General features: G+C 48.3%; 2 protein-coding genes and 1 long non-coding RNA gene across 10 annotated transcripts in view; 2 read left to right on the forward strand and 1 right to left on the reverse strand.

Annotated features, from left to right (window-relative positions):
- PPARD (peroxisome proliferator activated receptor delta) overlaps positions 1 to 3,711 on the forward strand; it is an 83,612-nt gene extending 79,901 nt beyond the window's left edge. For all 7 annotated transcript variants that reach the window (XM_025925190.2, XM_086706666.1, XM_086706663.1 and 4 more), the window contains 2 exons: positions 81 to 531; positions 1,562 to 3,711. In XM_025925190.2, the coding sequence (XP_025780975.1) occupies positions 81 to 531; positions 1,562 to 1,809 (699 nt within the window). In that variant the 3' untranslated portion in view covers positions 1,810 to 3,711. The remainder of the gene's footprint in view (positions 1 to 80; positions 532 to 1,561) is intronic.
- An 8,262-nt stretch (positions 3,712 to 11,973) lies between these two features.
- On the forward strand, positions 11,974 to 22,638 carry LOC147580902 (uncharacterized). The gene is made up of 8 exons (XM_086706676.1): positions 11,974 to 12,044; positions 17,255 to 17,374; positions 17,557 to 17,824; positions 19,691 to 19,807; positions 19,975 to 20,147; positions 20,238 to 20,348; positions 22,041 to 22,185; positions 22,429 to 22,638. The coding sequence occupies exons 1-8, from the start codon at positions 11,974 to 11,976 to the stop codon at positions 22,564 to 22,566; spliced, it is 1,143 nt and encodes a 380-aa protein (XP_086562802.1). The 3' UTR covers positions 22,567 to 22,638.
- On the reverse strand, positions 13,389 to 24,831 carry LOC147580903 (uncharacterized). Of its 2 annotated transcripts, none has more exons than XR_015251190.1 (5): positions 24,503 to 24,831; positions 21,952 to 22,793; positions 17,936 to 18,159; positions 17,675 to 17,818; positions 13,389 to 14,465 (listed from the first exon to the last, which is right to left on the reverse strand). It is a non-coding gene; the product is annotated as an uncharacterized LOC147580903 (long non-coding RNA). The 2 variants fall into 2 exon arrangements; XR_015251192.1 differs by having other exon boundaries at positions 24,375 to 24,831.
- Positions 24,832 to 24,892: the final 61 nt, after the last annotated feature.

Here is a 24,892-nt window from a genome sequence, read left to right on the forward strand (position 1 = left end):
CATGGTACAGGCAGGGGGTCTGGGGAGCATATGGGCGGGGGTCCCCCAAGGCCTGGCCTCTAACGGGGCCTGGTTTTCAGCCCTTTGTGATCCACGACATCGAGACATTGTGGCAAGCAGAGAAGGGCCTGGTGTGGAAGCAGCTGGTGAACGGCCTGCCACCCTACAAGGAGATCAGCGTGCATGTCTTCTACCGCTGCCAGTGTACCACAGTAGAGACTGTGCGTGAGCTCACCGAGTTCGCCAAGAGCATACCCAGCTTCAGCAACCTCTTCCTCAACGACCAGGTGACACTTCTCAAGTATGGTGTGCATGAGGCCATCTTTGCCATGCTGGCCTCCATTGTCAACAAGGACGGGTTGCTGGTGGCCAACGGCACTGGTTTTGTCACCCGTGAGTTCCTGCGAAGCCTCCGAAAGCCCTTCAGTGACATCATCGAGCCCAAGTTTGAGTTTGCTGTCAAGTTCAATGCCCTGGAACTTGATGACAGTGACCTGGCTCTCTTCATTGCGGCCATCATTCTTTGTGGAGGTAAGTGAGGGTGGGGCAGGTAGGCCTGCCCCACACACCCAGCCCTTCTGGGGGTTGGGCCCTCACTGCAGGGCGCCAAGCCTAAGCTGGAGCAGCATGGGGAAGTGTCCATGTGATGATGGCAGTGGAACACACGAGGCACTAACTGTACGTGGAGGACCGGCTCTGTCTTATAGATGGAGAGGAGACAGAAAAAAGACTGAAAAGGAATGTGCCAATATGTTAATGGGAATTATTTCCTTTTTTTTTTTTTTTTTTTTTTTGAAGTTTATGTATTTACTTTGAGAGAGAGAAAGAGAACAAGCAGGTCGGGGCAGAGAGAGAGGGAGAGAGAGAACCCCAAGCAGGCTCGGTGCTGTCAGTGTGGAGCCCGATGCGAGGCTCGAACTCACGAACCATGAGATCATGACCTGAGCCAAAATCAAGAGTTGGACGCTTAACCGACTGGGCCACCCAGGTGCCCCTTAATGGGGATTATTTCTGATGGTAGAGAAATTTTCCATCCTTGGCCTGCGTTTTTCAGATTCCAATACAATAGATACAGTACTCATGCTAACAGTGCCACAGAACTTACTTCATGCCAGGTACTGTTCTGTTTCCTAGAGTATAACTCATTTGATCCTCACAACAACCCTGTGCAGAAGGTGCTTCTGTTACCCCATTTTACAGGTGAGGAAACTGAAGTCAGAGAGGCTGAGTGGCCTGCCCATAGCCTCATCGCTAGTCTGTGGTAGCGATGGGAGTTGAATCCAGGCAGCGAGTCTCTTAACCCTGATAGGGTACTGCCTTTTTCAGAAGAAAAAACAAAAAAGCAAAGGAGATGGGCCAGGACCCGGGGTGGAGACACTAGAATACTCAGTGGGGCAGTCACCGACAGGCCAGGGCTTGGGTCCATCACAGCAATAGGTCTGCTGTCCCCCGGGCCGAGTCACCCACAGAGGGTAGGGTAGAGGTAAGGGAGCTCCTCTGACCCCGTTATGTCCCCATGCATGCCTGCCCCCTCCCACACCTCTGCCCTGTGTCCCCACAGACCGGCCAGGCCTCATAAACGTTCCCCAGGTGGAGGCCATCCAGGACACCATCCTGCGTGCCCTCGAGTTCCACCTGCAGGCCAACCACCCCTACGCCCAGTACCTCTTCCCCAAGCTGCTGCAGAAGATGGCCGACCTGCGGCAGCTGGTCACCGAGCACGCCCAGATGATGCAGCGCATCAAGAAGACCGAGACGGAGACCTCACTGCACCCGCTGCTCCAGGAGATCTACAAGGACATGTACTGAGGGTGTGCGCCTGGGGCCTCCAGGGGCAGGCGGACAGAGCAGGGATAGGCACCACCCACGGGACTTTTCCGGAGAGCAGCCTGAACACAGCCCTGAGCGCCAGCGCTGCTTGGCACCACACCGCACCCGGAGCCGCACCGGGAGCCGGAGCCGCACCGGGAGCCGTGGAATCCCATCCTGCGCTCAGACACGCGGTCTCTCACCCCTGCTCTGCTCCCTGCGCTCCCTTCTTCCTCGTGCTCGGTCTCAGTTCCTCTTTCTTCTCTAATTTCCTTGCGCTCCCTCTCTTCCTTTCTCTCTGTAGGTTTGCCTCTTCCTCACTCCCTCCCTCCCCTTCTCTCTCCCCATCCCTGTGTCTGTCCCTCCTTTTGTGAGACAGTTTGTGTTACTTCACCAGCAGCATGGAACGGGTCCTCTGCCTTTGTCCGCCCCGTCCCCTGTCCCCCAAGGAGCAGGAGGAATGGGTCTGCCCTCTGTACCAACAGTCACCTGCAAGGGTAGGGACCTCACTTCTCCTGTCTTCACAGCAAAGGATCTGGGCCATCCAAAGAAACACTAAGTTCTCTGGGCCAGGCTTCCTGGGGAAGCCACGCAGGGCCTGGGCTGACTGCAGCAACAGCCCGAGTCACCGAGTCACTCCCCCAGACTATCACCGCCCTCCCCTACCCAGCCAACCCCTCTCCAGCAGCACGTCCCAGCCCCACTGATACCAATGCCCTCTCTGTTCTTCTTTTCACCAGTCTTCCAGGTCAGTGTCACTGATGGTCCCCTGCGCTGGCCGCTGGGGGACACCCCCAGCCTGGAAGGAGGTGGGCGTCCCTCCGGGTGGGGCCCCCACTGAAGAGGAGCAAGCCTCGAGGGAGGCAGAGGTTGGCAGGGAAGGCAGCAGGCGGTGTACTTAATTCTGACCCCAGGCCTTGGTGTCATCGGCACCCACCCCCCCTACTCCCACTCTGCAGCAGCCACTGACCATGACTCCTGTTTCTCCACTCAGTGCCAGGACCCGGCCTCAGATGCATCCAGGAGCCCAGCTGAAGCCCACGCCCCCACACACACACTCCCTGGAGCTGCCACTCCACACACACAAGCACTGACTCACTTTACCTGGTTCCACACCCTTTACCCTGCCCTCCCTTCCCTGAGACAGATGGGCTAGAGGGGCCTACAGGCGGATGGGCAGAGCTGGGCCAGATCCCTTGGTGGCCAGGGGTCAGCTGAGCCAGCCCAGCACCTGCTCATGTGTGACTGCTCAGTGTGACGTCCATTCGTCCCAACAGTTCTGCCGCCCTCCCCTTCCCGTGTTTGGCCCGGCTGGTCACTGACCCTGTGCAGCTTCTGGTGACCAGAGACCTTGCCAGGCCCAGTCCCGCTCCTCCCACGTGAAGCACTAAGCCTGGGAAGAGGGGCTGAAGCCCAGCTTGGATGCTGTGTCTGAGCAGGAAGGCCGAGAGCCCACCCAGGCTGCTTCTCCGGGAAAGAGACTGGCCTGGAAGGGCGAGGGACTTGGTGAGGGTCTATGAGAAAGGTTGGGGAAGGCCTGAGGCCAGAGCCCAGGCTTCCTGGGTCCCGTCCATCTGCCCCTGCCTTCCATGCCCTGAGCTCATTCTCTACTGACAAGATACTTCCCTCTCCCACCCCCACCCTCGGCTGACCAAGGATTGGGGTTGGGGTGCTCCCTTTGAGCCAGCGCTGTAAAGGGAGAGACGCTGTGCCTGACCCCTGGCCCCCACCCCCCACCCAGGTCTGGTGCTGAGGATATAGCTCTTCTCAGTGTCTGAACAATCTCCAAAATCGAAATGTATATTTTTGCTAGGAGCCCCAGCTTCCTGTGTTTTTAATATAAATAGTGTACACAGACTGACAGAACTTTAAATAAATGGGAATTAAATATTTAAGAGTTGATTTAGGCTGACTCAGTTATTTACGTGTTTTTCCCAGGCGGCTGACCAGACCCCTCCCCCTCCTCCATGTCCAGCGCACGAAGTGGGAAACTTGGCTGGGCAAGTGAGACTTTGGGGTACAGGCCAGGAGAGTTGATTCTGGCTTGTGAGAGCTGCCCATCTTTCCCCATCCCCCGCCCTGCCCACCATCCGTCAGTGAGCGGGGGCGGAGAAGCGAGAAGATGCCATCCCCGTCCTGCAAGGAACATCAGGGGTACCGGCGTGAGGGGGGGGGGGGGTGTGTGCGGGAGGCGGCAGAAAGGACATACACACCCCCTTGGTGTCACGGTACAAACCAGGGTGGTGTGAGGAGGGCCTGGGAGGGTCTCAGAAGGGCCTTGAGTGGTGTGTGGAAATGCAAAGCCAAAAACCTGTCGTTTGCTGTCCAGTTTTGACCACCCACACAAGCGACCAGGACTTTCCTCAGCCGACACCCCAGTTTTCTCATCTGCTTGCAGAGGTGCCATCTTCACAGAGGCCCCAGGAGCGCCCAGCCCTCAGCAGCCAGTGGGCTGGGCCACCGTGAGGCCAGCTCGGTGCTTATCTAGCCAGGAAAGCAGACACCCCTAAGAATTTCAAAACGGGGAATTTACTACAGGAAGTTGTTACAAAAGCATTGGAAGGACTGAAAGATCAAAAGGGGGAAAGCGGAGGTCATCCAGACATCAGTAGCGGGGCAGACACTCTCACCCCCGGGGCCGTGTGGGAAATGGTATCATCTGGTGGCCAGCATCTCTCGAACCTCCACCGACGCTGCAGAAACCAGGAGCCCAGAGCCAGCGATTAACTAGCACAAAGTGCAGACACCCGCTGGAGGGGAGCGGCCCCAGGAGGCTCAAGCTTATGGTGACGGTTAAGTGTGACACTTGCCTCCTGGTTTTCTCTGTTACTGGCCAGAGTGATCTGAACTGTCAAGTCCCATGAGGTTCATCTCAGCCAGGAGAGTGACAGTCTCAGGGGAACAGGAGGAAGTGAGGAGCAGGAAGAGGAATGCTTGGAACAGGGGCATCTCTGAAATTGATAGCCTTGCTTGCTGATCTGCTTGGTTTCTTTTTCTCACTTCCCTCTCCTTTCCCACACACTAGGCAGTAGAAAAATAGTTGAAGACTAGCTCAGCTGTTAAAGGCCAGTCCTCTTCCCAGGGCTAAAGAGGTAAGGACAGAGGATACCAAAAAACTAAATAACACTCAGTTCAGGGAGGAGAAGGTAAGTCTCAGTACCAGTTTTCTTTATTTTTGTAAGATTTTATTTTTAATGTAATCTTGACACCCAGTGTGGGTCTGAAACTTAGAACACCGAGATCAAGAGTCCCATGTTCTACCAACTGAGCCAACCAGGCACCCCACCAGCTTTCTATTGTTACCTGGCTTCTAGTGCTGTAAAGAGATAGCATCTCTTCGCTCTGGCAGCTTATTATTGCTATCACTAAGTGATATTCTTTATTAAGCACCTATTTTGAGCCAGGCATTCTATATACATCACCTCTTAATTCTCACCACTACCCTAAGGTAAATACTATCACCTGCCCATTTTGCAGGTGAGGCACAATGAGAGATTAGCAAGTGTGGCTGGGGTCACTCAGCTAGAATGAGGCCTACTGTTCCAGGGCCTTAGGCCATCTGCTTTTTACCTGTGAGCAAAACTTAGGGAGCAATAGTCACCCAGTCTCCTTTTAATGATGCTCAGGACAATAAGTGAATCAAATATTTAGACTAAAAGAGAAGAAAGCAACCTTAAGAGAATTAGAAGATACTATCGTTGTGATAGTTCTTTAAAACTTCTGAAATTATTTTTTTTGAAAAAGAAAGAAAGGGGTGCTTGGGTGGCTCAGCCAACTAAGCTCTTGATTTTGGCTGCGGTCATGATCTCATGGTTCCTGGGATTAAGCCCCATGTTAGGGGCTCTTGCACTGACAGTGTGGAGCCTGCTTGGGATTCTCTCTCTCCCTCTCTCTCTGCCCCTCCCCTACTCAAGCTCGCTTTCTCTCTCTCTCTCTCAAAATAAATACGAAGGAGGGAAGGAAGAGGGAGAGAAAAAATACAAAGAGAGGGGTGCCTGGCTGACTCAGTCAGCGGAGCCTGCGACTCTTAATCTCAGGGTCATGAATTTAAGCCCCACATTGGGTATGGAGCTTATAAGGAAGGAAGGAAGGAAGGAAGGAAGGAAGGAAAGAAGGAAGGAAGGAAGGAAGGAAGGGAGGGAGGGAGGGGGGGAGGAAGGAAGGAAGGAAGGAAGGAAGGAAGGAAGGAAGGAAGAAAGGGAGGGAAAGAAGGAAGAGAGAGAGAGGGAGGGAGGAAGAAGAAAGGAAGGAAGGAAGAAATGGGGTCTCAGGCTGGTAATATCCCTGGGGAGCCTGGAAGAAACATGCAAAACCTTTCTGGAGGACACATACTGGCAGTTGAGAATTCCCACAAAATTATAAAAATGAAGAAAATAATCCTGCATGAAAATACGTAGCCATAACAACCAGTGAAATTAGAACCCCCAGGACATCCAAAAATATAACTTGAATACATTATAAGAAATAAATAGGGGCGCCTGGGTGGCTCAGTTGGTTGAGTGTCCGACTTCAGCTCAGGTCATGATCTCACACTCTGTGAGTTTGAGCCCCGCATTGGGCTCTGTGCTGACAGCTTAGAGCCTGGAGCCCGCTTCAGATTCTGTGTCTCCTGCTCTCTCTACCCCTCCCCTGCTCATGCTCTGTCTCTCTCTGTCTCAAAAATAAATTAAAAAAAAAAAAAAAAGTAAGTAAATAAATAAAGGCGCCTGCCTGGCTCTGTCAGGAGAGCATGCAACTCTTGATCTCGGGGTCATGAGTTTGAGCCCTACACTGGGAGTAGAGATTACATAAAAAAAGTAAAATCATAAATAACTTTTATATTTTTAAAAAATACAAAGAAATGAGGCGCCTGGGTGGGTCAGTCGGTTGAGCGTCTGACTTCGGCTCAGGTCACGATCTCGCGGTCCGTGAGTTCGAGCCCCGCGTCAGGCTCTGTGCTGACAGCTCCGAGCCTGGAGCCTGTTTCAGATTCTGTGTATCCCTCTCTCTGACCCTCCCCTGTTCATGCTCTGTCTCTCTCTGTCTCAAAAATAAATAAACGTTAAAAAAAAAAATTAAAAATAAAAAAAAAATACAAAGAAAAAAATCAACACTATAAGGAGCAGTTTGTTTTCTAAGAAAGAAATGAACATTGTATTTATTTTATTTTTATTTATTAGGGAGAGAGAGAATCCCAAGTAGGCTCCACACTCAATACAGAGCCCAACGTGGGGCTCCATCCCACAACCTGGGATCATGACCTGAGCAGAAATCAAGGACACTCAACCAACTGAGTCACCCAGACACCCCCAAGAAAAGGAACATTTTTTTTTTAATGTTTATTTTTCAGAGAGTGAGTGAGTGAGAGTGGGGGAGGGACAGAGAAAGAGGAAGACAGAGGATCTGAAGGGGGCTCTGCTGACAGCAGAGAGCCTGATGTGGAGCTTGGATTCATGAACTGCGAGATCATGACCTGAGCTAAAGTCAGACGCTTAACCAACTAAGCCCCCCAAAAAGAAACATTTTAAAAGAAATACCTGGAACTTCCAGGGGGAAAAAAGGGGAAAAAAAAAAAAGAGTTAAACAAAACAAAACAGGTTAGACACCATCAAAGAGATCATTTTTGCACCTCAAGAAGGATCTATGGAAATATCCCAGAAAATAGTATGGAAGACCAACATAGAAAATGTCGACAGAAAGAATAGCAGTACAAATTCTTATATGCTGAGAAGGGAATAGAAATTGGTATAATCCACTTGAAAAACCAGTTGGCAAAACCTAGAAAATCTAGGGGTGCCTGAAGAGCTCAGTCAGTTGAGCGTCTGACTTTGGCTTAGGTCATGGTCTCCTGGTTCATGGGTTTGAGCCTGGTGTTGGGCTCTGTGCTGACAGTTTGGAGCCTGGATCCTGCTTTGGATCCTCTGTCCCCCTCTCTGTCTCCCTCTCTGTCTAAAAAAAAAAAAAAAAAAAACAAAATGTGACTGTGCCTATGGAGGCTGTGGAGCTTCCAAGAGGTTCTACCGCCCAGAACCCAGGCACTAGTTTCCATGGCCGCTGGGCTCACAGCTGACTTCCTCTCAGGAAAGTGCTCTTGCTCAAAGGAGTTGCTTTGCCCAGGATAAGCACACCCCCAGGGGTAGCCTATAGCTAACACTGGGCTATGAAGCCAAGCTACCCTGAACTAGTTTCGTTTTTAATTTTTTTTAATGTATGTTTATTTTTGAGAGAGAGAGAGAGAGCACAAGCAGGGGAGGGGCAGAGAGAAAGAAGGAGACAGAATCTGAAACAGACCCCGGGCTCCGAGCTGTCAGTGGGGCAGAGCCCGACGTGGGGCTTGAACTCAGGAACAGCGAGATCATGACCTGAGCCGAAGTTGGACGCTTCACCGACTGAGCCACCCAGGCGTGCCTACCCTGAACTAGTTTGGGACAGCCTGAAGAATCACCCCAGCTCCAGAGTTGAGGCTTCTGTTGTAACTGCAATGCAGTTTAACTTCTCTCCATACCATCTTGCTTCTTTCCAATTCCTTACAGCTGTTGTATCAAAGAGCACTCCCTAGTGAGTGTCCTGCACGTAAACCTCCAAATATATTTACTGGAGAAGCCAACCTGACACACACCCTAAAGTGAGACCCTTTAAATTATACAGACTCCTATGCATTTTGACTGCAGCAATAACAAAAACTTGGAAACGAAATAGTGTTCATCAACAGGACAATGGATATACTTGATATATTTATACAATGTTTAAAAAAAAAGAACTTGGGACACCTGGGTGACTCAGTCAGTTAAGGGTCCGACTTCTTTGGCTCAGGTCATGATCTCGAGGTTCATGGGTTTTAGGCCTGTGTCAGGCTCTGTGCTGACAGCTCAGAGCCCAGAGCCTGCTTTGGATTCTGTGTCTCCCTCTCCCTCTGCCCCTCCTCCACTCGCACTCTCTCTCTGTCTCTCTCTCTCTCTCTCAAAAATGAATAAACTTAAAAAATTTTTTTTAAAGAACTAGAAGAAACACACGGGGAAAGATTTTTATATAAAGTGGATAGACCAAAATGTATTGTATACACAAAGCTTTCTAGTTTTCATGCAGCATATACAAAACTTAGAGTCTATCAGATAAAAAATGAAAAATCTTACTATGTATACATCTTAAAATTTTCTTCCTGGGGCAAAAACCATAAAACACTTTAAGTCAACCATGTGAAAAAAGGTGTGGCATAATCAGAGAACTAGTTTCCTTAATAAATAAAGAACACCTATAAATCAGTGAGTAAAATGTCAGCAACCTGTTAGGAAAATGGGCAAAGGAAATCAATAGAGAAAGAAAGGCCTCTGAAACATATGAAAAAATGCTAGGGGGCGCCTGGCTGGCTCAGGTGGTAGAGTGTACAACTCTTGATCTCTGGATCGTGAGTTCAAGCCCCATGTTGGGTGTAGAGATTACTTTAAAAACAAACATATGAGAAGATGCTTAATTTCATTCATAGAGAAATATAAATTCAAACTAAATGAGATACTGTTTGTTTAATTACCAAATTAACAAATACTAGCAAGTTTGATAACATTGTGTTGGCAGGGGTGTGCAAAAACAGGCACTCTCATGTTGGTAGGAGTATAAATGGACATAGTCTCCATAGAGGGAAGATTGGCAGCACCTATAAAACATTTTTCAAGTTTATTTATTTTAAGAAAGAGAGTGGGAGAGGAGCAGAGAGAGAGGAGAGAGAGAAACCCAAGCAGGCTCCTCACTGTTAGCTCAGAGCCCCATGCGGGGCTCAATCTCATGAACCCTGAGATCATGACCTGAGCAGACATCAAGAGTTGATGCTTAACCGACCAAGCTACCCAGGCACACCCCCCCAAAGTTTTAAAAATAATTTTGATCCATTTGCAATGATGTGGATGAAACTAGAGAATATGTTAGGCAAAATAAGTCAGTCAGAGAAAGACAAATAGCATACCATCTCACTCATATGTGGAATTTAAGAAACAAAACGAACAAAGAGAAAAAAAGAGACAAACCAAGAAACAGACTCTTTAACTATAGAGAATGACGGTTACCAGAGGGCAGGTGGGGGGGGAGGGGATGGGTGAAACAGGTGATGGAGATTAAGAAGGCCACTTGTGATGAGCACCAAGTGACTTACGGAAGTGTTGAATCATTATATTGTACACCTGAAACTAATATTGCATTGTATGCTAACTAAATGGAATTAAAATAAAAACTTAAAATTAAAAAAATAATAATTTTGATCCAAAATGGGCTCCATAGCTCAGTGGTTAAAGCAGTGGCCTTATAAATAATTTCGATCCAGCAAAAGTAAAAGAAATAACAAAGATGTCCAAGATTATTGGTTTCCCAGTCTATGGTCTCAATTTACTGATAGATATAAGAAGTTGTTTAAATTTAATTTTAAAACTTCTCCTTTAACTTTATAAAAAGTGTTTACTTATTTATGTTGAGTGAGAGAGCAGGGGAAGGGGCAGAGAGAAGGGAGAGAGAGAATCTCAAGCAGGCTCTGCACTGTCAGTGGGGCCTGAACCCATGAATCGTGAGATTGCGACCTGAGCCAAAATCAAGAGTCAGATGCTCAACCGACTGAGCCACCCAGGCGCCCCTCTGCTTTAACTTTTAAGTGAATTCCTCTCATTTGGTCTTTTTAAACTTCTCTTCCACCCAGGTCAGTGCAGTCTAGCGGAGACAACAGGGGCTCTGGAGGAGTTAAGGGGGTATTAGATGGGACTTGAGGGGGTATTAGAAATAGAACCAGGGGCACCTGGGTGGCTCAGTCAGTTGGGTGTCCGACTTCAGCTTAGGTCATGATCTCATGGTTCATGAATTTGAACCCCATGTTGGGTTCACTGCTGTCAGAGCAGAGCCCGCTTTGGATCTTCTGCCCCTCCCCCACTCCCACTTTCTCTTTCTCTCTCTCTCTCTGTCTCTCTCTCAAAAACAAGCAAACATGAAAGAAAGAAAGAAGAAAGAAAGAAAGAAAGAAAGAAAGAAAGAAAGAAAGAAAGAAAGAAAAAGAAAGAAAGAAAAAGAAAGAAAGAAAGAAAGAAAGAAAGAAAGAAAGAAAGAAAGAAAGAAAGAAAGAAAGAAAAAGAAATAGAACCAGATGGTGCCTGGCTGGCTCAGTCAGTGGAGCATGCAATTCTTGATCTTGGGGTTGTGAGTCTAAGCCCCACGTTGGGTGTAGAGATTACTTTAAAAAATAAAAGAAATAGAATGGGAAGGGAAAGACTCTTAAAGCTCATGGTCCCCCTTGCCCTATCTCCCCATCCTCAATGGGCCCAGCCCATTGCTCTCCCCCCCTACAAGCTTTTGAACACACCAGGGCTTTATGCTGCCCAAGAGGGAGCTCTGCTTGGCGGATTTAGTATCATCCAACTCGAAGTGTCCTCCTTGAATAAAGCCTTGGGCAAGCCCCCTCCTGGCCACCTCTCATGGTAGCCCTTTCTGAGGCACCAACACTGTTCTAATTTCTTACAATCAGGATAGCAAACTGGCTTCAATGGCAAACAGACCAGGCCACGGTGACTTTTTCTAGAAAGAACATCTTGGTCTTGGAGGCAGGTCCCCAGAGTCTCTTGGATCTGTCTAGTACACGGCCCCTCTGGAACAGGCCTCCCTCTACCCCATGCCTGGCTCACACCATCTCCCGAAGGCTCCCAAGCCTCCCAGCCCACCCTCTGATTTCTCCACCAACCTCAGCTCCACCTGTGGAGTTTATGTAGCCTGGAGTTGGGGGAGGACCCCCTCTGGCCTCCTCTATTATAAACTTCCCTCAGATACCACAAGTTAGTTCCTCAGCCCCAAGACTCGAGCCTCTGAGAACTTTGGCCCTGGGTCCCAGGTCCTTATATCTCCCCCCAAGTTATCCTGCCTTCCTGGACCCTTAAAGTTTTAACCCGTTCCCCAGTTTCCTTCAGTAATCACCTAGGGATCCCTGAAGGTCCTCGGGCCCCACCCCACCCACATCCTGGAGCCTGGACTGGGCAGTTCAACCCCAGAGCCTCCCAGCCATCCTGCCTCTGCCCTCCATCCCTCCTTCCTGCAGGCCTGGGGCCAAGGGAAGGGGCAGGTCTGGCTGTGGAGCCCCTCCTCCTTTGGGCCCGGCCTGGAGAGGGCGGGATAAAGGAGCATTGGGGCAGGCCTGCTTGACGTTCACTAGTGGCTACAGCTGGAATGGACCCCGCAGAGTCAGATGGCAGCGGCCATGGTAAAGAGAGCAGCCCCCACTCCCAGCGTCCATGCAGGTAGGGGTATGGGCCTCAGGGTACATGGGGAAGGTGGGAGAAAAGTCTTTGAGGTTTGGCCTGGCCTTTGAAAGCCCAGTCTCTAAGAATTTGGGGTGCATCAGGGGGAGGAGGGGTTTCCTTGCCCCACCCCAATGTTAGAAGGGTCTAGAGATCATTTCCCATGCCCTCATTGTCCAGAGGAGGAGACTGAGACCAGAGAGGAGAAAAGGCACACCAAGGCTGCACAGCTGAGTCAGGGCTAGCTCAGGGTCTGATCATTTAGAACAGGTATTCCCCACTTGCCTTCTTTCTCTTCCACCCAGCAAAGGTTTCTCTGTCCAGGAATGCCAAGTATCTCCCTGTGGGTGGGATCCAATGCCCTGGTCACTTCTCTAGCCCCAGAACTTAGCATGAAGCCAGGTGTTCATAAACATTTAAATGAAAACACATCAGGTTGAACATTACACCATTAGAGAGTCATTCTCTGGGGCATGCTGGCTCAAACATTCATACCTTAGCCTAACTTCATTTTACCAACAGTTTGAAGAGCTCAGTTCCCCCAGAGAGAACTGAAATTTGGGTAAGGATGGGATACTTGTAGATCTTAGGGTCTCAGAGGGAAGTGGTTTTCCCAGGCTGGGAAGAAAGGCAACTAGGTAGCAAGAGGGAGGCACAGATGTTTACTGAAGGAGATTATCAATTGTTCCTTCCTGAGCTTTGGACAGGGCCAGGAAGGTGACAGCCTAGACTAAGTTTGGGCCCTCAGTTCTAAAAACCCCAGTCAGAGGGCTCATCTGGCAGGCTCCACCTCCCCCTGTACCCTACCCAACCCTAAATTCCTCAGTCCCTCCTCCTGTACCCAGCCCCCTCACAGTGCAGTCCTGATTCCCCAGGCTCACTACTCAGGGGTCCAAGGCTCCAGCACCCCAAACACCAAGGCCCTTTGGCTGCCTCCCCAGGCCTGGATTACCTATGATCTCCTGCTGCTCTGTCCCTCCTCCTTGGCCTCAGACCTTGACTTGAGAAATTTCCCAAAGCCGGCGGACCTCACCCCTGACAAGTCAATCTTGTTTGCTTAGAGGATGATTGGGCTGAATGAGGGCACCTGGGTTGTACGGTCCTGGCTCTTGTTCCGGGGCCCAGGCCAGTTACTTTACTTCTCTGAGCCTCAGCTTTTGAAAACAAAACAAAACAAAAAAAATGACTCCTGACTTTAAGGCTTGTTTTGAGGATTCAATGAACTAATTTGACATTTCCAAAAACAAAATGTGTTTCATCAGTACGTTAAGAGTGTGGGGGTGGAGGGCCTAAACAATTAACGATAAAAATAGGTTTAAGCAATGCTGGGTGAAATCAAATAGGTTCCTTTGCGGGGCTCACCAGAGCCTTTAATACGTTCACATACAGTAAGCAATACACAACACGGCTTGAAGAAACTATAGAAGGAAGAGTTACTCAAATGTGGCTTTGATCACAAAGCCCCTAGCCCCTTTCCTTGTGTCTCATCCAAGGGGCTGAGCCCCCCGGGGACATGCTTGGAGACCTCCTGTCACCGAGCCTCTCAGGAGTTAGTTTGGTGGCCCCTGTTTTGGCAGTCCTGGAAGTTGGCCTCATTGGTGGTCTTTAGGGAAAGGCAAAGTTTTCCTAGCACATCTCTCCTTCTGGAGGCTTCCATTGTTGAAGAGGAGACCTGAAAACCCTTCCTCTGAGGGTTACTGGCTCTTGCTCTAGGATCACCCCCCTTCCATGGTGACTCTTCTTTTCCACCTCCCCCATCCCCAGCCCTGCTGAACTTTGGTTGTCACCTACTGGTCCGGTCCTTACCCCAACCCAGTCTTTTCATGTTTACTCCCCCGACATGGTAACTGGGAGCAGAAACAGAGCAGACCAGGCACCTTCCACAAACCTCCTAAAAGAAATTTGGACAACCGCATGTCCCCTCCACACTTCACGTTACCTACTGGTTTCCGTGGTAATGTAAATTGTTGCAAAAGATGATCATCTCTAAAGTATTACAAATAGTCCCATTTTAAAATAAAACAATTACTTTTTTAAAAAATTCCAGAAGCTATTTTTAAAAGATGTTTTTAGAGACAAGTTACATCACTAAATCAAATGCATTTTGTCATTTCTGAATCTTTCCTCTCCAAGGCTGGCCCTTCAGGCAAGATTTTGAGGGATGTGTTCAAAGCCCTCAGCCCACAAGAACTTGCCCTCAGTCTTCCTGTAGCAGCTTCTCATTTTTACCAAGCCAGGCAGTGAGGATGATTATAAGGCACCACAGAGCACTGGGCTGGGGCAGGCCGTAGCTCTGGGTAGAAATCTGAATCCTGCTTGCTTTGGGTCCTACACTTGCTGTGTAGGCAGACCAGTAATGGCAGGTAAGTGGCTAGATGTGAATAAGTCCATTCTTCTTTCCATGCATCCAATGTCATCCATCTAAAAAAAAGAAAAAGAAAAAAAAAGAGAAAAAAAATATATACAGGCTCTTAGAGTTTTACATAATTCCCTTTTCTCCTTGCATGCCTCCTCCATTTCACTTTCCCCCAAAATTTTCTCCTAACATATTTTTATTCTCAGATGCTGTCTTTTGCTGATCACAATATTATGTTTCTGCAACAAAGATATTTGTGAAACAAAATTAATTTTTTTTGCTGGATTTAGTTATTGGTAGTACTCAACTGATCCAAATAACCTGAACAGTTAATTACTAAATAACAAACAATTTTCTTTAGAAAATTTTCTCCTGAGGTAGATGGAACAGTTGCTTTTTTTTTCTGCTCCCCAGAAAGCTCATGTATCCATGGATATAAATATTACTTATTGCTAGAATAAGCCAACATTCAACATCAATTTCTTTTTTTTTTTAATTTTTAAAATGTTTATTTATTTTTGAGAGAGAGAGTGTGAACAGGAGAGGAGCAGAGAGAGAGAGAGAGAGACACAGCATCTGAAGCAATCTCCAGGCTCTGAGTTGTCAGCACAGAGCCCGATATGGGGCTTGAACCCACAAACCCAAGATCATGACCTGAGTCGAAGTCAGATGCTTAACTGACTGACCGACCCAGGTGCCCCAACATCAGTTTCTATTTTCAGTTTTTGTAAATGGAAGCACTATGAAATCTTGTTCACATAAATAAGTGGATGGGAATGAAAGGTGATTTGTTCTGCTGGGGCACTGAATTCTTTGCATTTCCTCTGAATTAAATGGCAAAAATTACATAGTACTATCATCAAAAAGTACTGTTTAGTGATCTTCCGTTACACTCAAAGGCCTTCCCTGACCACCCTGTCGAGTGCCCACCTTGCCAGCCATTTGTTTCTGTCTGAGCCCTTTTCACGGTCTGTGTTTGTCCTGGTTACTTGTGTCCTTGCAGGGCCGGGGAAGCAAATAGCTTGTGTGGCATTGAACCCTCTCTTTGTTTAAAAGTTTGATATTTGTCCAGTGTAGATTTTTTTTGCGTTAATTTTGATCTTTAAAATATGATTTCTTTTATTGGTGAGGTTTTTTGTTTGTTTGTTTGTTTGTTTGTTTGTTTGTTTGTTTGGCATCCCCTGAGATGTTGTGTCTGAGGTGAGCACCCACTCTCCTCCTGCTAGTCCTGGCCCTGGTTTCTTGGTTGTGTGCTCTGTCACCTCAGCAGGAGCTCCATAGGCAGGTTCCTCATCCAGGAGTTCCACACCATCGTTGTGGATGAAGGACCACGTGCCCCACAATCTGGAACCCTCACCAACAAGTCCTGTCGCCCATCTTTTTTTCCCTCGGCCTACTTCTCTGCTGGGGCCTCTCACCACTGGACATTCTTGAGGGAGTGGTGCCCACCAGTCTATGGCAGACCCTTAGCTCGGGTTGGCAATCTGTGTTCTCTTGGGACTAGAATAAGGCCTCTGTCCCCATCCCTGATGCCCTGGCCACCTCATGTGTGGCCTCATTCGCCCTCCAGGCAAGGAAGCACATGACAAAAGTGGACCGCTGTCCCAGAGCCCTGGCCCAGGCCTGAACATGTGGTAGATTCTTAACAAACACCTGTCCAACCCAGCCTCCTCCTTCCCTTCTCCATCTCCCACCTTGACCCTCAAAAGCCCCTGTAATAGTGATGATGAGGAAGACAACAGCTATTGTTTTATTGAGGGCTTGCTATAGGCCAGGTGTCTTACGTATATTATCTCATTTACATTTGACATCCCTCATGAAATAGGTACAAATATTATCGCCATTTTACAAGTGAAGAAACTGAGGCATAAAAAGGTTGTCCAAGCTCAAGCAACCAAGAAGTAGCAGTATCAGGCAGAACAGGTTGTGTAATCTGTGGGCCCCCATTCAAAATGAACATCACGGCCCTTGTTAAAAAATTTAATCATTTCAGGTGGGCAACAGCAGATCATTAAAGCAAGTGTCGGGCCCCTGTGTGACTAAATATCCATGCCCATGAAGCTGGTCCTAGTAGCAGAATTTGAACCCAGAGTTCTGATTCCAGAACCTACAAGACTCTGTACTTGGAGGACAGAATAGTAATCACTATGATTTACTGAGCACTCACTAAGTGCCTCGTGCAAAACCTTAAAAAACAAAACAAAACAAAAAAACCCCTCGCAGGGTGCCTGGGTGGCTCAGTCAGTGAAGCATCTGACTTCAGGACATGATCTCACACTCTGTAGGTTCAGGTCCCATTTTGGGGTCTGTGCTGACAGCTCAGAGCCTAGAGCCTGCTTCGGATTCTGTGTCTCCTTCTCTCTCTGCCCCTCCCCTGCTCATGCTCTGTCTCTGTCTCTCAAAAATGAATAAATGTTAAAAACAAAAACAAAAACTTTGCAACAACTCTGAGGTAACAAAGAGGCATTGTTAACTTTGTTTGTTTGTTTGTTTGTTCTGAAAGAGAGAGAGAGGAAACACAGGCAGGGGAGAGGCAGAGAGAGAGAATCCCAAGCAGGTTCCATGCTGTCATCACGGGGCTCAATCTCATGAACTGTGAAATCACGAACTGAGCTGAAATCAAGAGTCAGATGCTTAACTGATGAAGCCACCCAGGTGCCCTCTTTTTTTAAGGGTGAGGAAACTAAGCTTTAGGAAAGTTTGAGTTACCCACCCAGGGCTCCCTAGAAGGGGCAGGATTTGAACACAGGACCAACTCCAGATCCTGTGTTCAGCTATCCTACAGCCTCTCTCTCTAAGGATTACAAAGGCAGGAACTAAAACGAGGTTGAGCATGACTCAGACAATCTCTTAGGACATTCGCCCGAGGGGCCTGTCGCTGGGGGTTGAGCTGCTACATCGCTCAAGACAGAAAGGTGTCCCAGGTCTGCAGATACTTCCAGCGAGGCTTCTGCTTCCACGGAGATCAATGCAGGTAAGCAGCCCTTGTCCTCAAATAAGGAATAGGGTGGGGGACACAGGAAGGATCATCCCTTCATGGACCACGCATCTTCCCAAAGCCTCGTCTCCCCTCTCAGTTCCGACTTCTGGGCTGAGCTAGCTCTGAGCCCTGGCGGATCTAGCCGTGTCTCCTCACTCTTCTCTTTCCCACTGCAGCTATCAGCACCCTCAGCCCCCTGGCCACCTGGAATGGGGCCGGCGCCACTCGGAGCCACGTGTCACCCTGCCAAGACCCCGGCTGGGGCTGACCCGCAGGGGCTCCGAGCCCACCTACCTGCCCTCTGTGGCTGTGGGTTGGGACTGGCCGGGGGCCTGCTGGGGTATGGAGCCTGGCCTGGTGGGGTTGGCCGGCAAGGCGGAGGAGGTTGATGGTAGTTCCTGGAAGTCCCCGTCACCATCATGTGAGTCATCAGGGGCCCTGCAGGTGGGCACAAGTGGGATCTGAGACCAGGGTTCCTGTGCTGTCTCTGAGCAAGGTTTATATCTCCTTTTACCTCTTTCCCACCTCAAGATTCCCAGCTAGAGGGAAGCTTACTTCCAGCTCTGTTGTTGTCTGTGTGCTAGAAGCAGAATTTCATGGTGCCTGAGGAGTCAAACCACCTAGTCTCAAATGCTGGCTCTGCCACTTAGTAGCTGTGTGGGCTCGGATAAGTCACTTAACCTCTCTGGACCTCTGTGTCCTCAGTGATAACAGTACCTGTCTCAGGTCTTGTGAGGGTGCAGTGAATTCATAAATGTGATGTGCTTAGCACACAGTACCTGGCACAGAGTAAACACTAAATGTTAGCAGTTATTTTTTAAATTATTCTAATTCAGTGCTGTCCAGCTGGAACACAAGTCACCTATATAATTTAACAGCTTTAGTGAGATATAAGTCACAAATTCACCAGTTTAAAGTATACAATCCAATGTAATATAGTATATTCAGGGATGCCTGGGTGGCTCAGTTGGTTAAGCGACCGACTCTTGATCTTGGCTCAGGTCATAATCACAGTTCGTGGGATCGAGCCCTGCATCAGGCTCTGCCTGCTTGGGATTCTCTCTCCCTCCTTCTCTCTCTGCCCCTTCTCTGCTTGCTCTCTCTCTCTCTCTCTCTCAAATAAAACATTAAAAAAAAAGAATTGATATAGTATATTCGGAGTTCTACAAACATTACCACTATCTAATTTTAGAAGATTTTCCCCACCCCAAAAGGAAACCCATGAGCCAACCACTCCCTCTCCCCCACTCCTCCCTGCCCCTAGAAACCACCAGTCTACTTTCTGTCTCTATGGATTTGCCTGTTCTGGACACTTCATATAAATGGAATCCCACTATATGGCCCTTCGTGTCTGGCTTCTTTGACTTAGCATCACATTTTCTGGGTTCATCCATGTTGTAGCACGAATCGGTACTTCATTCCTTTTTATGGTCAAATGCAATTATTCTGTTATATGAAAATACTACATTTTGTTTTATTAATTCATCAGTTGATGGACCTTTGGGTTGTTTTGTTTTTTGGCTATTACGAATAATGTTGCTGTAAGCGTGCACGTATACAAGTTTTTGTGTGGACGTGTATCTCATTTCTTTGCTATATACCTAGGAGTAGAATTGCTGGGTCGCATGGTAACTCCATGTTTAATATTTTCAGGACGTGCCCAGCTGTTTTCTAAAGTGGTTGTAATTCACATATGCAATCTACATTTTTTCATTAAAAATTTTTTTAATGTTTATTTTGAGAGAGAGGGAGAGGCAGAGAGAGAGAGAGAGGATCCCAAGCAGGCTCTGTGCTGTCAGTTCAGAGCCTGATGCAGGGCTCAAACTCACAAACCATGAGATCATGACCTGAGCTGAAATCAAGAGTCAGATGCTTAACTGACTGAGCCACCCAGGTGCCCCTGAAATTTACATTTTTCTAGGAGCCACATTCAAAAAGTAAAAAGCAACAGGTGAAATTTAATTTTAATATTATATTTTATTTAACCCAATATATCAAAAAACATATATCCAAAATCATCCCAACATGTAATCAACATAAAAAGTTATTAATGGAATATTTTAGAGTCTTTTCTGGTACTAAGCTTCAAAATCTCAGTTCAGAGTAGTTGCATTTCAGGTGCTCAATAGCCACATGTGGCCAGCGGCTGCTGTATAGGACAGGATAGCTGTAAATGGTGTATTAGAGACCTACACTTCTGACTGGATTCCCAGTTACTTGGGGGCAAGACTTTGCATGCCCATAGAGCTCTATGTGCAGCAGACACTCAGCAGATGTTACACGAATGAGTAAATGAATGAATGGATCCAGTTTTCCCCAACAGCTGCTGACGACGATCACTGTTACTCCCAGGAGCCTCAGCCTAAGTCAGACCCTGTCCGGGAGCTCATGGCCCCACTTCAGAGCCTGGGCCTGGAGCTGCAGCAGGTAGCGGGGGAGGGGCAGTGGCAGAGGATGCCATGCTGGACCTCTGAGATGCCCGGGCCAGCTGGAGGAGGGCTATATGGTCCCTGGGCTGTATTGGGGATGGCAGTGTGTATGCGTTGGGGGAGGGGGTGGACACGGATGTGCCCTGACCCTGTGTGTGGCTGCAGAGGGAGCAGGACAGTCGGGACGTCGTGTGTGGCATCTGCATGGACAAGGTGTGGGACAAGCCAGAGGCCGAGCGGATCTTCGGCATCCTACCCAACTGCACCCACGCCCACTGCCTGGGCTGCCTGCGCACCTGGCGGAAAAGCCAACAGAACTTCCCACTGGCTGTCATCAAGTCAGTGTCAGGAGGAGCCTGGGAGGGAGGGAGGGAGACACTTCAGAGAGGTGAGGGCTTGTGACTGTTCTCCCACTCCCGCCTCGGCAGGGCCTGTCCCCAGTGCCGTGTCCATTCCAGCTACATCATCCCCCACAAATTCTGGGTGAGCGAGGGGGCTGAGAAGGAGCAACTCATCAGGAACTTCAAGGCTCGGACCAGGTGAGGCTGGCAGGGGGACCATGACCCAGGTTAGGGAAGAGGAGAAGACAGCCTCTGCTCCATTCTGGCTCAGCCGTGGTTCCCAGCCTGGGATCCCCCAAATCCCGGAAGTTCAGAATGATAGAGAGGGCAGACGAGGATGTGAGCTATTTCCACTATTTCAGAAAGCCCAATAAATAATGATGAGTGACCGAGACAGCAGATCAAGCCTTCCAGCCTGGCTCAAGGTCAAGGTCAATGCAGGGTAACTGTTTTTCTCAGTGCAATGGGAAACCCTCCTTGGCTTTTACTTCTGATTTTTTTTTTAAGCAAGGAGATAAATTGATATGAATGTTGTTTGTGTAGATGATCTTTGAAAACATGGGGTCTCTGAGAAAGAGACCAAAAGGCAGCCCTTGGAGACAGGGAAAAAGTCAGTAGGTTTTAATCTCTTGTGGAGGGTGGGCATACATCCAGATCTGGAATTAACTACAATTCCAGGTTCTTAATTTCACCTTCCCAAAGGGCTTATTATATGCTACATATGCAAAGTCTATTTGGATAAAGGGTGGGATCAAAAAAGAAGGTCTTGTCTCCACCTGTGACACATTCGACCTTGCTGAGAAGGCACCGGATTTTGCTGTGAACTATAACAGCTGACTCAACAAAGTGGGGAAAAGCTCTTGGGCTCTTGGGTGAGTCTCACAGAGGAGGAAGTATTTGAGCTGTGGGTTGGAGGAGGGGGCTCCTCTGGAGGAGAAAAGTGAGAGCACTCCAGGCAGAGACAGGTCAAAGTGAGGAGATAATTGGCATCTGGGGTACCAGTCGGGAGTCTTTAGAAGTTGTCTAAGCCAAAAGGGAGCACCCAGGCCCAGCTAGGATAGGAGATGATGTAGATGAAGGGCTTATTATATATGACAGACTTTGCACATTATAAACTCTGTGAAGTAGGGCGTCCTAAGATCCTCATGCGCAGAAGAAGAAACTGAGGCATGGTCTGTATGACTTAAGTGAGAAAGTGGGGTTTGAAGCCAAGCATTCTCACTCCTAGTGCATACTGGAAGGAATGGGGGAAGGGGGGTATTGAGAGGAAGTGGCCAAGTGACCATGAGGTTAGAAGGAAGATTTAAGAGGCCTAATACTTTCAGCATAGGTGGTCCCAGGACTGTCACTGTCCCATGAGGGTGAAGAGAAAGAAGCTGATGGGAAATGTAGATAGGTTGCGTGTGGGGTTTTTGTAGGCTATCCAGATGGAGGGGGTTCTGACGCCAGGTTTGAGTAAATAGGAGGAGGAAGAAGAGAAAGGGCATCAATTTCATTTCATTAGCTAGCAATTACCAAATCATAAGCCCACTCCTCAGAACAGGACATTGTTTTAAGTTGGTTACAGAGACACGTTTTAGGATTATCTTTTCTTGGTGGTATTGTTGAAACTTAGTTCAAAGAAGGAAAAGAGATGCCCAGTAGCCCAAATGAACTTTGTGGAGACTTAGAGAAAGGCACCCCCCCCTTAAGACACTTTACTGCCATCTGCTGGAAAATAGTTGTAATAAATGTAAAATCTACACTATGATGCCAGTGGTGACTGCGTACAAGTGGTGCCTTTGTGCTGCGTACAACCTACCCAGCCTTACGCGTCAGCCTTCAGTGCTCCTTGTTCCTGGGGCAACAGGGCTTGAAGTAATGGTCTTCTCTCCTTCTGTCCTCTCATAGCCAGATCCGATGTCGGTTCTTCATGCAGGGGAATGGCCGCTGCCCCTTCAAGTCTGATTGTATTTATCTGCACCAGCTACCGGATAAAGCCCTGACCTCTGATTCTCCCTGGACTGAGAGTATGCAGCTGACCTCTGGGAGTGAGGTGGTAACAGCAGGAATGTGGGACAGGGAGGCTGCTTGCCCTGTTTACAATAAATGTCTGTGATAAACATAAGACCTATACATGATGTCCATAAGGATAATGGTGCCTGCTTAGATGGGGCATCTTTGTGCTACGTACAACCTGCTCAACCTTGTCAGCCTTGTGTCAGCCTTGATTCTCTTGTTCCTGGGGCAATTGGGTTGAAGGTGATGGGTTTTCATTGATTTCTTTCTCTACTCCCAGGTACTGGGCCCAACAGGGTTCCAAGGGGGCACCGAGCAGGAGGACGAAGCATTCTTCATGGACTGTGCCCTGGCCATGGCCTTCTGGGGTTCAGAACTCTTACTGGATCGCAATAATTCTTACCTTGGCTTTCTGTAACCAGGATCAACATGTGGGGGATGGGGCTGAGGGGCAGGGGGTTGCTAGGTGGTAGGTCTTTTCCCTTTTGGGACTTGGTGGGGGATGAAAGTAGCAAGCCCTCCATGCCCATGAAACTAGTACTGACACAGCTAGGGAACAGGGGAAGAGGTGGGGGGTCTCGGGAAAGAGGAGGTGTTCACTTTCTTGCCAGGGACTTGGTTTTTAACTTTGCTTTTTGTAGGATTCTGAAAGAAAACCAATAAAATGCATCTAAGCCATTACTGCTAGTATCTAAAAAGTGTCTGCTCATAGCCTGGATACCCTCCCCCTAAACCAAGGGGGTTGGTTCTGCATTCATTCTGTTGCAATATCACCTGTCAGCCTCTGGAAACCTTCATTTTGTGCTCATAAGAATAGGAGAGTGGAAAAGAAAATTAATAACAACTTAGTATTATAAAAATAGTAATGACATCAGAATCCCATGAAAGGGTCTCCAGGATCCCCCTGGGTTGTTTAAACCACTCTCAGAACTTTCCCCTCCATTCTCCTTCCCAGTGGCTAGAATGCAGACCTTGGTGGGCATGAGCCAGAGCCACCACCAGAGGGTAAAGCTGGTAGTTGAGGATTGGCAAGTCACTGAAGGCTATTTAGCATTCCTGACCCTACCCGCTACTTGTCAGGGCCTGTCCTCCCAACAGCTGGTCATTTGAGGACTGAAAACCTCTCTTATGAAGTTAGAACAGCTAACCTGAGACAGAGGTGTCTGCACAAAACTTCTGCTAATGTGGTGTCTGCAAAGCAGTCACTATCTGAGAGATACTCCTTAGTCTTTCCCAACAGCTCCCTTGAAATTATTTTGGAGAAAACAAAAGTTTGGCTCCCATGAAAATCAGATCCAGCTCAAAATATTCCTATGGCTTACCATACCATTACCATGCCCACCTGGCCAGCTCAGGTGGTAGAATGTGCAACTCTTGATCTCAAGGCCATGAGTTCAAGCTCTGCATTGGGTGTAGAGATTACTTAAACAAACCAAATATTCCTATGCTTACCATACTACTTAGAGTGAACACTGAAGTCCTCTTTCTGATCTCAAGGCCTCAGAAGACCTGGCCCAGTTACCTCTCTGATCTCTTCTCTGATTACTCTCCAAGTACATTCTGCTCCAGTCATGCTTATGCCTCAGGGCCTTTGCATGTGCTGCTCCCTCTGCATGAAATGTCTCCCCACAGATCTCTCTACCTGACTTGCTCCCTTAACTTCTTCAGCTTCATCTTGCCTGCCTACCTATTTAAATTCACCTCCCCCACCCCTGCTTCCCTGCTATATTCTTGAAAGCACTCACCACAATCAAACATTCTACTGTTTACTTATTAGTTGTCTCTCCTCACTGGAGTGTCAGCAACAATGAGGTGTTTGTTTTCTTCCCTGAAACCCCAGCCTCAGGTGCTCAGCAAAGATTGATTGAATGAATGGATGTGTGTGTGACTGCAGAAGCTGGGAGAATGGTAAACACAAACTGGAACCCAAAGTGGGGTTTGTGGGGTGCTGTGGAGCTCTTCTCCCCTCTCTATTCTTATCCTCTGTAGTGATTCCTCCTAGCCTGCTACTTCAGTAGAAGTCTGCCTCCTCCAGCAAATTTCCTTAAAACTGAAACCTTGGGAGGTGGAGCCACTCCCTGCTCCTTGTAAACAACCAGAGCAAGTGGGCTTCTTGGACTTTGTGAGGAAGTTCACAGCAAGGCCTTTGGCCATATAGTGTTGGGTTTTACTACCACCCCATTCTGAGGGATAGTTGTGCATCAAATATTTCTAGAGGACTGAAACCTTAATGATGGCGGTTGATGGCCTGTGGAAGAGGTGACATCAAGGCAGGTTGGTAAATGGTGACCAAATCCTATCGCAAAGTTTGTGATCTACACATAACATGGAAATCAGATAAAATTAAATGATACTTGGATCCTGAAGAACAACAGGATTTCTGGGACGCCTAGGTGGCTCAGTCAGTTAAGCGACGCACTTCAGGCCATGATCTCATGGTTCGTGGGTTCGAGTCCTGCATTGGGGGCAGCCCGAAGCCTCTTCGGATTCTGTGTCTCCCGCTCTCTCTGCCCCTCCCTTGCTCCGCTCTGACTCCCTCAAAAATAAACATTGAAAAAAAAAAAAAAAAACAGAATCCCTCACATCCACTCAGCACCCCCACCTCCCGCCCAACTACTTCAGGAAGTGTGGAGGAAGGAAGGTGTAGATCACAGGCAAAGATCCACCCCTTCACCAAGCCCCGCCCCACTCCACTATCTCCGGCAGGACACCTCCTACAAGCTACAAGCGAATTCCCACATTGT

The sequence above is a fragment of the Puma concolor genome, chromosome B2 (genome assembly GCF_028749965.1).
Source record: "Puma concolor isolate L17-30 chromosome B2, mPumCon1.1.hap2, whole genome shotgun sequence".
Classification (NCBI taxonomy): domain Eukaryota; kingdom Metazoa; phylum Chordata; class Mammalia; order Carnivora; family Felidae; genus Puma; species Puma concolor.